The sequence below is a fragment of the Perna viridis genome, chromosome 1, assembly GCF_037379345.1.
Source record: "Perna viridis isolate PV_CMFRI_1.1 ecotype Kerala chromosome 1, ASM3737934v1, whole genome shotgun sequence".
Taxonomy (NCBI): Eukaryota; Metazoa; Mollusca; class Bivalvia; order Mytilida; family Mytilidae; genus Perna; species Perna viridis.
Window position 1 is genome coordinate 61650719 of NC_142445.1, and position 14331 is coordinate 61665049.

The window sequence follows — 14331 nt, forward strand, 5'->3', positions numbered from 1 at the left end:
GGATCATTTAAAAAAAATATGTATCTAATAAATAAATAGTAAGATATGAAAAATGTTTGCAGACAAGCAGTGACTATGGCAAAGCAATGCATTTCCAAACTGTTATCACCTTAAATATATTAATTATCTTTCTTGTTGATATTCTGACAACAAAACCTAGGTGTCACTATGGATCTCACATCCAAAATGACACCATCTATTAAGATTAACTGCATATTACAGGTAAATTTCAGATATCAAAAAGTTTAAATGAAAATTTCAACACTATTCTTGGTCAATTCCTCATCCATATGATACTCTTTTTATTTTGACAATTAACATTATTATACCTTACATAATAAAAGATTAATTCTATTGGATGAAATATAATCACGTGACAGATTAATTTGGATATTTTTGTTTTAATCGCAAGAAAGGTTGAATAACCCCCCCAAATTCATGCTGTCATTGAATAACCTTATTATTCACAGGTGAATAACCAATCAAAAATACGAGAGCAGGTGAATAACCCATTACATTTTTAAAGGATGGCCTAGCACATTTGAAACCATGCATTTTTTGTAAGTCCTTTCTTTCTTCGGTATAATAAAACAATCACTTCACTCTGATTCATTGAATATCCAAATTTGTCAACCTCAATTAAGTTATTGCCCTCGGGGCTAAAGCCATCAGGGAAATAACCCTAGTTCAGGTTGACAATTCTGGATATTCACCACCTCAAAGGGCCATAATTGTATAGTGAAATAAAAGTAATAATTTAAACACTTTCTATCATATTGATTGTACCTCTAAGAAGTCACCAGAGTTTTCAATGATCATATGCAATGCAAACAGCTGACTAAGACGTGTTAAGACTTTTGTAGTCTGTAGGCTTGTTCTAAGAGCAGTAACTCCAGCAACAAAGTCGTTTATCATAATTGTCTGACAATGTGCCTGAAAATAAAACCACAACAAATAAAAAAATAGAAATTATTACTTTCCTGAAATATTATTTGGATTAATCAAACTAAGAGCATGTTATTCAAAACTCCAGAAAAACAAAAACAATTACAACAAAAACAAGAAATACTGTGAGCAAGCTCATGAAGAGAATACACCCGCTTCAAATGAACTTTTAAGTAGCTGTCTTTGTAAGAATCATGCAAAATCTGAAAAAAGTGATACACCCCAAAAAAGGCTACATATTTTTATTTTTGTAATCAAGTTGTTTTATGGGTCTATATTATGAAATGTTTAATTATTCATTCAAATCTGCCTGCTCTTAGGAGATAATCAACATTAAAAATCCAATAGATTCTATAATATTTGAGTGTCATTCACAGAGTTATCTCCCTTAATTTTGAATTCTACAGTGCATTCTATACAATTTTTATCTCCTATGAGCACAAGTCATATGAAAAACCAAATGTTAATTTTTGTTCACTAGAGCATTTTACACAAAATATTAAAAATAAAAATATGTAGGCTTTCCAACCATGTATCACATTTTGCATGATTCTTAGCTGGAGTGCTACTTAAATGAAATATATATTCTGTAAGTTCAATTTTCAGTTGGAGTCCTCTGACATTAACTATATTAACTTCATGATGACCAACATTCCTTAAAAAAATCACCAAAATCCCTTGGTAGTTTTGGCTGAGTTGGGCTTGTGCTGTAAATAAAACCCTTAAGTTGGATTATCTCCTTTCAGAGTCCTCCAACTGTAACTTTTTTTTCATTTTGCACAACTACATATGATACCCAACCTTCCTTTAAAAATTAAACTGAAATCCCTTGAGGGGTTAAAGAAGAGTTGCACTTACAAGGTTTTATCATGTAAATAAAACCATTAAACTTGATTATCTCACTTCAAAGTCCTCTTGCAATATCTTAATTCCTTCATGCACATCTACATTTAATAACCAACCTTCCTATAAAATTTCATGAAAATCCTCTGATTAGTTTAAGAGGAGTTACTCTTACAACAAATGTGGACAGATAGACAAACAAGCAGACAGACAGACATGGTGATTCCAACATTGTTTGGGGGTTTAATAATCTGGACATCACATATATCACTTCGAAATTATGACATCAAGACTTCTTAAAAACTAGAAGTAGGAAGGCATCACTCATTAGTTGTTTACTGTTTTAATAGTTCCAAATGTTATGTTGTAAAAAAAATAACACAAACACTAGACATGACCTTGACCCAAGGAGAAATACTGAATACAAATTAATCTCTCAATGTCTTAGTAAAGAAGAAGTAACAAGAAGTACCAAATATTAAAAACTAATACGTACCTCAGCAGCTCTGACTAATGCCTGTAGATTATTGTTCATAGCGTCCTGTTGTTCAACACCTGATTCAATCTCAGCTTGAAGTCTACTGGCAACTAATCGAATCAACCTGTAAAATATTAGCAAAAATAATGAAGTATCAAGAATAGAAGGTTAATCAAGAGATATGAAAATCTGAATACATGGCTTAGAAAGCGAATATAGAAACAGAATACATAATGTAGCCAACTGAATAAAGTACTATCATATGAAAAAATCTGAAGATAAGGAAAACAACAAATTACACAAAAAACCCAAAGCAATATGAGCTCCCATAAAAACAGGAACACCATGGTTCTCTGGTACTGCTCCACCAGCAAGCAATTTATGGTTTAATCTAGCTACAATAATGTAGCTCCATGCCACACTTTGTCAAGGCCGAGCATCAAGGTAGTCCCACCAAAAATAATGTAGAAACACTATAGGTGCGATTCAAACACAGATGGTATCAGTTAATGTAACTTTATCAAATGGCAAACAAATTAATCAAGTGTAGTGGAACGAAAAAGCCATCAACAGGTTTAAACACTCACAAATGACATAAAAAACTGAACTGCAAAATTTATAACTAAAAGTACTTATGTTACGCCCACTTATTGACACCCAGACAACAGTTCTGCTTATTGATACCTATATGAGTCATGAAATAAAAAAAGAAAGTTCTCCAAATAGTAATGCAAAATAGAAGGTTTACAATGTCATCATGTGAACAAATATGTGAAAGTTTCATCAAATTCAAAATTGAATCAGTAATTTCAGGGAAATTATCGGTAGCAAGGTGCCCCCTCCCCCATGTTCAGCATTAGTTAATGATGACAGAAATGTAAAATGTTATAAAAATTACGTGAAAGTTTTATCAAATTCCATTCAATAGTTATTGTGAAGTAGGAAAATTTTATAAAGATGACGACAACACAGTGATCAACAACGCCACACCAATATAAACATAAAGTTACAAAAGTCTATTTCCGAATTTAAGTATGAAATGTAAAAAAGCAATATTTGAAAAAATAACAATATAGAACGCAACAAACAAAAAATAGGAAGAAATGTTTTTAATAGGGAGTTTCACTATAATTAAGGGTGAAGGTACAAAAAATCATTTTACCTGTTTGATCTATTTTTCGCAACATCACATAGGTATTGTAGGTTGAGGCAATCACCTGGACTTTGAATTGGACAGTTAAATGATTGTGGATCTATATTGAGATACTCAGATGTATTTGTGACCATCTCTCCACTAGCAACTTTGGCAATTTGCTTTATGAGGTATCTGAAAGATATAAAATTGTGAACATCAAAATCTGAGTAGAAATAAAAGAATTCATCACTTTACAATAATATTACATCATTTTAACCTTTACTGTAATTACCAATTGTATAATCTCTAAGCATGTTTATTTCAATTCAAAATTTAAACAAGACTGATACATGTGTGGATCTGAATCACTGTTATAAACTTGTCAACACAAAAGTGTTTTCAATATGTATATAAACAGTATGCATTTGTTAGAAAATTACAGTGTGGGTTACAAATTTCCATATATATTGTCCTATGACAGTGTATAATGCTAAAACAAATGGTTAAACTGTAAAAATGCTAAAAGTGTAGAAAAAAACAATCAAACCTCCCCATAATAGGAGGTGCATATCTTCAATTTAAATCTCCCCGTAATAGAAGGTGTACATGTTCAATTTGTATATGCAAAGTTTGAATAATATTGCTATGATACATTCTGAATTACAGATTACACAATGTAGTTACTGTTCACAAATTAAGTGACATAAAATGCCAAGTTGAACATGCTTAAATTATTGAACTTCTCCATAATAAAAGGTACACGTCTTCAAATTGTATATAACAACTTGTGCAAAGTTGATTAATATTGATTAAATACTTTACGAGTTACAGATTACACAAAGTACCGGTAGGTACCTCTAAGTGTGGTGGAGGGACAGACTCAGGCGGCTACTATACCAGCCCTTTCACTATTGGTGACACATGTAAAAAAACTATTGCATTGTTTAGTCAGCAGAATTTAAAAATGCCATGTAAACAAACTACATGTACAAGTTCATTAAAAAAACAGTGGCATAAGAACTATTACTATTGTTATACAGGAAAGAATACACATTAATCATGTGATCACATTATTGCTTTAAGTGTAGAAAAGGACTACAGGATCATCATCAGACATTATTACATCCTTCTTACTAACAAGGAAAATAAACCTATCCTAAAACATACCTTGCCATCTGCAGACAAACAACTGTGTATTCCCCTTCAGCAGTATATAAACCATGTAAGGACCCAAGGGGTTGACTTAAGGCAGCAACCTCCAAGAAACCATGACCTCCACAAGCTGTACGACAAACAGATGCCCCCTCTATACCCATTCTAGTGGATATTGCCTTAAGGCCACAAGAAATACTATGTATCTGTAAAGATTATTTGACACATTATGAAATGGAAAATTTATCTTTTTGAATGAAATTGACAATGAAATTGAATATGTTACAATGAAAAATATACTTCTGCCATATTGATACTATGATACATGTATGAACATATATTGTGTGGAGTATGAAAAATCAAATTTAATTCAATTAGACTGCTATAACTCTTTTTGCTTTGCAAAGTATTACGGCTGACCTCAGGTAACATTCTGAAGTTCCCTTTAGTTTGAATGTCAGTCATCATCTGATTGTAACGGAAATTGAGTCTTCTTGACATGAAAAACAATGCATAAATGTTGGCAAGAACAGGAAATAGCTTGTACTGCTGAGTCTGGTATTCTAAAACCTGTGGCTCCGGATCACTAAAAAATAATCAGAGATAACTCAAATAAAAAATATTAAACTTTTAGAACAATGTAAATATAACATATTACTAGGATATCTTACAAGTCTGTTCTAAATGAAGTGATAGTCATTTATAATGTGCACATGTATTGTATCATTCATTTTTGTAAATGTTAATGAGATCAAAAACATTAGTCAATGGTGTTTCTATGAGGTTGACCTCACCCACAGATATGACAGAGAAATAAAACATAAAGAAGGTAATATTCTTCACTCAATACAGACTTAAACAACAGCAGACTATCTAGTAAACTTATATCATTTTCTTTTCAACACTTAGAGAATATTTGAAAAAATTTTTTTTTTGTAAATACAGTCCATATTGGAAAGTGCTGCTGTTTACAAAAGTGGCTGGATTGTCTACCTGTGTTGTAGAGGGTTGTTACAAAAGTGGCTGGATTGTCTACCTGTGTTGTAGAGGGTTGTTACAAAAGTGGCTGGATTGTCTACCTGTGTTGTAGAGGGTTGTTACAAAAGTGGCTGGATTGTCTACCTGTGTTGTAGAGGGTTGTTACAAAAGTGGCTGGATTGCCTACCTGTGTTGTAGAGGATTGTTACAAAAGTGGCTGGATTGTAGAGGGTTGTAAAACAGCCAGTGAATAAACCTTGTTAAAGGATTAATCTTTACAGAATGGTCACTTATGGGTCTAGGGTTAGATTTTCGCTGCTGAACTAGTGAAAGTACATTTTTGTGAGGCGCATCATGCTTTTTTGTTACACAAGATAAATGAATTTGGCAACAGTCATAAATTAAGTCTACTGAGTCAAGTCTTAATCATATGTACGACAAACTAAAATTGACCATCTTTGTGGTCTCATAGCATCTAAGACTGTTTAAATAAAATGTTATAATTAACTTATTTCTGAAGTACCCTTTATATTTGTTCAATATGTATATGAACTACAAACTTCAAATGTTATGTACATCATTCATGTAAACTACAGCAAAATTTACACTTATCACACCTCTAATAATAGGTTCAAACCACCTGCCGAAGCTTTACTTAACATTATGTAAAGTACATTGTACTTAACTTTTACATAAAATAAAAAAAAAAAAAAAAAAAAAACACCTGTAATATCTAAATCTTCAGGTTTAAGTTGAATAATGTTAAAAAAAAGGAACAAGTGCATTAAGCAAAGAAGCTGAATACACCAGCAGTACAGTATTGTTATGCAAACTATACAAAGAATCAAAGTGACCTTTTTCTGGCCCCTAATTCGTAAATAGTTTGAATCCCAACCTACAAAATCAATCCCAATCTTCCTTTTGGGGTGTGGCACTTTAAGGTACAAATTCAAAGGAATCCACTTCCTTCCAAACACCAGGATAAAAGGCTTTGCCTAGTGTATCATAATTCTACCATAGTTAGTTGAACTCTGTTTATTGACAGACTTAAATATAGGGACTTTCAGTACATTATGGACAAAACTAGTGATTTTGATACAAAACTGCAAAATATTTTGAAATTCAATTTAAGTGAAAAGTTCTACTTTCAAGGTGCTTCATGGATAACTTTGTACACAATTATCTCAAAAAACAGTTAGTGATAAGTAAATATACAAGTATACATGTACTTCTGAAACCCCTTGTAAAGAGGAACAATTTACCAAAACAAATCATTAAAATCAGAAGAAAAAAAAATACAGAAAAAGCATGTCTTAAAAAAACAAGAGGTTCCCAGGAGCATGAATGACCCTGGATTGTTATTTTATTTGGAATTTCAGTAGTATTGATTATTTGGATTATTGGATATTTAATTGGTAGAAAGTCACATGCACTTTTGGAGGGAAATCCTTTTGTTCTTGTTGTCACTCTCTATACATTTAAAATCTCTGACAGACATTTTTGTAACTCAGTCTTATGAATTTATGTATTGTTATTGAAATCTTTTTGTTTATCCATATAACTGCAATAAATATTGGAACCTAATGATTTGATGTGGTTTATTTCTCCCTGGAGAACTGGCCGGACAACAATGGCGCCCAACGTGAATGTTACAGTAAATGGACTTATTCCCGGGATCAACACATTAATTTAGCGAATGCGCATTCTCAACCGAGGAATTCACAACATCCGGTTTGAAGATTCATATGTGTTTCCAGTGACAGTGACTTGACTGATTTGCTGAATATTTATTGATATTAATTTTGATGGAAGTCTGATTGTCTACTTTATGTCTATGTCACCATTATTGACTTCTTCTACTTTAAAAGGTATTTATTAGTAATAATCTTGCTACTTGTCCCAAAAATAACATTTTGAGTGATTTGAGCTGAATGAATGGATGACTGACTTATAAACTTATAAAACAGTAAAATAATATAAGAATAAAGTTAAATTAAAGGATAAATGAGTTAATATAAATCAGTAATAAATATAAAGTCTAAATGATCAAAATATTATTATTTTGATAAAACATAAATTTTATAAAGTTGATTTAGTAAGTGTTTTATTTGTGTTATGCGTTACATGTAATTGTGATTTAGATATATAGCATTTCATACTAGGTATATTTTCATCTATCAATCATACACGTAGTTTACTCGTCGAGATACAGTTGTATATCGTATAGCATATGAGAGTATAGAGAATTTTATACATGTAAATGAAGAATAGACTCAAGTCCTAGATATATTTGGTATATATATACATCAGTATACTAGTGAGTTTGGATTAAGATAAATTATCCATGTACTATTTCTGATTTAATTTGAGAATTGTCTGCTAGACAAAAGTTTATATAGTTTGATACTTCAGACTTTAAACTTTTCTTTTGTTTGAGATTGTTAACGTACAAGCTTAACAATTCTCAACGTTTTTTTTTTTTCTTTTTTTTTTTTGTGGATAGAAGTATTTGATAGCAGAATAATACAGCACAGATTGAGGTAAGCTTGCATACTTGAATTTTATTATTTTAAGTACAGACAAGTCTTTTGATTGATATATTTTATCATACTTACATAGACACTTTTGATTTTGATATTGGGTACATTTTGGTACACTTTAATCATGTCGAAAGAAAAAGGAGCGGAAGGCGGTAAGTCCGAAGTCACAGAAGAAAGAAAAGAAGGATGACACATTCATTATGATGTTTAAGACATTCCAAACTATGGGTCTTAACCCTCAGGGAAGTAATGCCGCAGAATTAGAGGAATGGATTGGTAAGTATGCTGCAGCCAAAAAGGATCCTCCTCCTGGTAACAGACTCACTTTATCATCTGATGATACAGGAGCTAGACCAAAGGTAAGGTATCAACAACCAGCAGCAACTTCATCATATCCACCCAATGTTAGAGTATTTTCTGGTGGAGACAATAAGAGTGAGACACCATATGACATATGGCGGTATGATGTTAAGATGGCGCTCAAGGATCCATCATACACCAAGGATCAGAAGGACTTTGCTATTCATCGATCTCTCACAGGTTCCGCAGTCAGATTGGTCATGTATCAAGCATTCGATAAACCTATTGAAGAGATACTTGAAGTTTTTGGACAGTGCGTATGGCACAGTAGATAATAAAGAACAACTACTTGCAGAGTTCTATAGTGCAAGACAGCGAGACGATGAAGATGTAACTACTTGGAGAAACCGTTTGCAAGACATACTTGGAAAAGGATTGGAGACGGGTACCATAGCCTACCAAAATATGAACTCAATGCTTCATGCCATGTTATGGACTGTCATAGACAAGAATTAAAGGACATCAGCGGTTATAAGTATGAATCCACCAAAGACTTCAATCAACTTAGAGTAGCTTTACGACAGTGGGAAAAAGATCACCAACCAAAGAAGTCTAAACCCAATACATCTAAAGCCATCACAGAGACTAACACAGATAAAAAGGAGATGGATGAACTTAGAGGTATGGTTCAGCAATTAAGTACTCAGGTAACAGAGATGCAACAACAACAAACCCAGTATTATAGAGGGAATAACTATAGAGGAAAGTCTTACAGAGGAAATAGAGGTAAGGGTGGCAAGTGGAATTACCAGAAGCAGCAGACAAATTCATCTCAACCACAACAGCAAGAACAATCTGATGATCAGCAATCAACATACCAACATAAACCCATAGTATGTCAACGTTGTGGACAAGAAGGACATATACAAATTGGCTGTCGTGTAAGGTTAGACCACTCAAGACAACATTTAAACTCCAGGAAGCCTATGCAGAGGGGCCGGTATTAGGCTTTACAGGATATTCATCAGGTCCCAAGGTTAATCATGTTAAGTCACCACCTGGTTTGTTTGGAACACCTACAGAAACAGAGAAATGTATAGATGGAAGAAGGGTACCAGCACTTTTAGACACAGGTTCCACTGTCTCAACTTTATCAGAAAAGTACTATAATGAACATCTTGCATCATCAATACCACTTTGTAAACCTGACGACATCTTGGAAGTAGAATGTGCAGGAGGGACATAATTGCCATACTCAGGATATATTGAGGTAAATATTAAGGTACCTGGAAATACCAACACCACCAGCAAACATGTGATGCTTATAGTACCAGAGAGTAGATACAGTCAGCATATACCAGCACTGATAGGAACCAATGTATTAGACAGTATGATGTACCACCTTAATGAGGAATATGGAGCAAGATATTTACAGAATGCTGCATTGACCACACCTTGGTTTTTGACATTCCATTGTCTTTTGATGAGGGAAAAAGAACTTTCGAAGAATAATGACCGACTAGCTGTCATCAAGACTTGTAACCGGATAACCATCTTACCCAACACCACCACTACAGATGAAGGATTTTTAGACAGAGAGATACCATAAACAGCAACACCTTCCATAATACAGTCAGCATCTTTGGCAACACAGAAGGTAATTGATACAGAACCCTCATTTTTAAACTACAACTACAAGAATACAGGAAATGTGACAGTCAAATTATCCAACATGACGAAAGGAACCATTACCATACCAAAGAGAGCTATCATTTGTGAAGTCCAGTCTGTGTCCATTGAAGCACCACCCACTATCACCAGTGAAAAAGATACCAACTTATTGGAGGAAGTTGAAATCACCAAGAGCAACCTATCAGAGGAACAGCTTGAGAAGAGGAAGGAACTGATACTACAGTATTGCGACATCTTTAGTTGGGGAGATCATGACTTAGGACACACCGGTCTAGTAAAACATCGCATCGACTTAGTGGATGAGACTCCTTTTAAACATCGATACCAAAGGATACCACCATCTATGTATGATGAAGTAAGGTCACATCTTAGACAGCATTTGAATAATGGAGTTATCAGACCATCTCATTCACTATTTGCCTCTGCCATAGTCATCGTTAGGAAAAAGAATGGTACCATCAGGATGTGTGTGGATTATCGACAACTCAATAAGCAGAGCAAGAAGGATAGTTATGCCCTTCCACGAGTAGAGGAATTGTTAGACTGTTGTGCTGGAAGCAAGTTCTTTTCTGTAGTAGACATGAAGTCGGGTTACCATCAGGTAGAAATATTGGAGGAACATAAGGAGCAAACAGCATTTTCCGTAGGACCACTTGGTTTTTGGGAGTTCAACCGCATGAGTTTCAGATTAACCAATGCACCAGCCACATACCAGCGACTTATGGAGCATTGCCTAGCCGAATACAACTTGAAGATCTACTGCATTTTTATTGATGACATTATTGTATATGGAAGGACATATGAGGAACATCTTAACAATCTCCAGCTCATCTTTCAGAGGATCAGAGAGGCAAACCTGAAGCTGTGTCCCAACAAGTGTGAGTTCTTCAAGCATAAGGTCAAGTATATAGGACATGTCGTATCGGAGGAAGGTGTCGAGATTGATCCATCAAAGACAGAGAAGGTAGTCAACTGGCCAACCCCAACCAGTCCGGAGGATGTCAGAAGTTTTTTGGGATTCGTTGGTTACTACAGACGCTTTATTAAGGACTTCAGCAAGATTAGTTGACCCCTTACAGACTTTATACCAACACCGAAGAAGAAACGCACTAAGATAAAGTCCACCAAGGAATGGAAATGGGAAGATAAAGAACAACAGGCTTTCCAGATACTGAAGGATCATCTAGTCAGTGCACCAATCCTTGGATATGCAGATAGTACACTACTGTACGAGCTGCATACAGATGTTTCTGGGGATGCCCTGGGAGCAGTTCTGTATCAGGGGCAGGGAGGAATAAAGCAAGTGATCAGTTATGCCAGTAGAGGACTCAACAAAGTGGAACGGAATTATCCACCACATAAAGGAGAATTCCTGGCACTGAAATGGGCAGTAGTGGTCAAGTTCAAGGACTACTTATATGGACAGGACTTTACTGTATACACCGACAACAACCCAGTTACTTATGTAATGACATCTGCCAAGTTAGATGCTGCAGGACATCACTGGCTGGCTGCATTGGCTGCATACAACTTTGATATCAAGTATCACCCTAGACGATCCAACGCTGATGCTGATGCCTTAAGCAGGATCCCCATCACCAGTGAATCCGTCCAAGCAATTTGCAAAGCAGCGACACAGGATCTGGCATATGTGGATAATCTAGCTTTGACACCAGATGTCATATTGGAGGACTTAGATCCCAGAGGAAGTGGAATTGGTAACTTAGTAGATTGGAAGGCAGCGCAGTTCCAGGACGCTGATATATGCCATATTATGGAATATGTCGCTCATTGTACCAAGCCATCCAGGAAGGACATAGGGCCTAATCCACTTCTGAAACAGTTCAACCACCTAAAGTTGATCGATGGAGTCCTTCACAGAGTGACAGTAACTGATGAAGAAGAGAAACATCAACTTGTACTTCCACTGAAGCATGTATAAGTTATTTTAGAAGCAATGCACAACGACATGGGTCATCCTGGTAGAGACCGAACAACATCATTGGTCAAAGATCGCTTCTATTGGACCGGAATGCACCAGGATATTACAACATGGATAAAGGAATGTGGTTGTTGTATCAGGAGAAAGTCATCAACCATCCAAAGAGCACCCCTGGTCAACATAACAACTTCACCACCGGAACTTGTATGTATGGATTTCCTTACCTTGGAACCATCAAAAGGGAATTTTCAGCACATACTAGTAATAACAGACCACTTCACCAAATTTGCCATGGCCATCCCAACAACTTCATTCTTCACTACGGTATACCAGAAAGCATCCATTCAGACCAAGGTGCCAACTTTGAAAGTACCATCATAAAAAAGCTCTGCAGTATTATGGGAATGACCAAGTCAAGAACCACCAGTTACCATCCTATGGGCAATGGACAGTGTGAACGCTTCAACCGGACACTTTGTGATATGCTTGGATCTCTGGATTCCAACAAGAAAACCAACTGGAAGAGTTATGTCAGCCCACTGGTGTTTGCTTACAACTCAACTAGACATGAGACTACTGGACAGTCACCCTTTATGTTGATGTTTGGTAGGAATCCTCGTCTACCCATTGATGCAACACTAGGACTTCAGGAAAACCATCAAGATATCAGCACCAAGTATATAATCAAGTTGAAAGACAGAATAATACAGGCCCATGATCTTGCAACAACAGCAGCACGAGATGCCAAAACCAAATAGAAGTACAATTATGACAGCAAGGTCTGTGGAGGAACAGTACAAGTCGGAGACCGTGTGTTAGTTAAAGTTGTTAGCTTTGAGGGAAAACACAAGCTAGCAGAAAGATGGGAACATGACCCCTACACAGTGTTGAGCCAACCGAACAAGGACATACCAGTGTTCAAAGTCAAGAAGGAGAATGGACAAGGACGTACGAGGACGCTCCACTGTAACCTCTTGTTACCGATTGGCTTCATCAGTGACACACCAACAATGCTTCCCAGAAAACCAAGACCGAGACAAAGACCTGCCAAGAAGACAGAGAAAGAACTGGTTCCAAACCAGACTGACAACTTGGAGGAATCTGAAGAGGAGTCAGAATGGGGAGGAAGAGTAGTCAGCATAGAGACTGGTAGCAGTGGTTCATCCATCACTGGGGATTTACCAACCCAAGATGCTGATGAGGATAACCAGGATGCAGATGAGGCTCATGGGGATGCCCAGTCTTCTGAGGGTACTCTGAGTATCTCAGAGGAAGTTTCACCTGTACCACCAAGAAGCGCTTCACCAGATAGGAGTGGTGAACAGGATCATCAACCTGACGAAGCAGAGATTCCTAGTTCAGATGATGACACCGACCAACCAGTTCTTCGTCGTTCCACCAGAGAGCGAAGAGTTCCTCTTCGCTACAGGTCTGGTGAGTTCGACATGGCCAGATCTATCCAGACACCAGCATCTGATTGGGAAAGGAGGGTGTGATGCATCACTTCCTTGTCAGGTTCACCATTTATGGAGGGATTACAGTCTGAGGCAGGAAGAACTATTCTCAAGATTTTGGAATCCTCTTCACATTCTCCTTCGTGAAATGACGGGACATCATTTTTCCAGGTAGGGGGAGTATGTGGAAGAGTGAATTTTATAATGAATATACAAATAATTTTATTTTCAGAATTTCCATGATTTAAGATGAGTGATTTATTAATAAAATATTATTTGAAAATCGTAATTTGACTTGATCTTTTTAATTATTGAACAATCAGAACTCATTCAGAAATAAAATCAGTCAGTTACCTTGTGTTTATATTTTTATATTTAAATTAAGTATATGACCTAAGTTCATGAATATGACCCTAGATTGTTATTTTATTTGGAATTTCAGTAGTAGTGATTATTTGGATTATTGGATATTTAATTGGTAGAAAGTCACATGCACTTTTGGAGGGAAATCCTTTTGTTCTTGTTGTCACTCTCTATACATTTAAAATGACAGATGGCAGACATTTTTGTAACTCAGTAAAAACTATTGGAATATCTTGGAATATTAATTTTGATGAAAGTCTGATTGTCTACTTTATGTCTATGTCACCATTATTGACTTCTTCTACTTTAAAAGGTATTTATTAGTAATAATCTTGCTACTTGTCCCAAAAATAACATTTTGAGTGATTTGAGCTGATTGAATAGATGACTGACTTATAAACTTATAAAACAGTAAAATAATACAAGAATAAAGTTAAATTAAAGGATAAATGAGTTAATATAAATCAGTAATAAATATAAAGTCTAAATGATCAAAATATTATTATTTT

At 35.4% G+C, this 14331-nt stretch overlaps 1 protein-coding gene across 2 annotated transcripts in view; it reads right to left on the reverse strand.

Moving 5' to 3' along the window:
- The window catches only part of LOC148629721 (peroxisomal acyl-coenzyme A oxidase 1-like), a 35984-nt gene that overhangs the window by 10127 nt on the left and 11526 nt on the right, over nucleotides 1–14331 (reverse strand). For both annotated transcript variants that reach the window (XR_015917234.1, XM_088556143.1), the window contains exons 8-12: nucleotides 4974–5139; nucleotides 4569–4759; nucleotides 3429–3593; nucleotides 2285–2390; nucleotides 787–933 (exon numbers count right to left, since the gene is read on the reverse strand). Coding sequence is in view for 1 of the 2 variants with exons in the window: in XM_088556143.1 (XP_088412269.1) it covers nucleotides 787–933; nucleotides 2285–2390; nucleotides 3429–3593; nucleotides 4569–4759; nucleotides 4974–5139 (775 nt within the window). In the remaining variant the exon portion in view is untranslated. The remainder of the gene's footprint in view (nucleotides 1–786; nucleotides 934–2284; nucleotides 2391–3428; nucleotides 3594–4568; nucleotides 4760–4973; nucleotides 5140–14331) is intronic.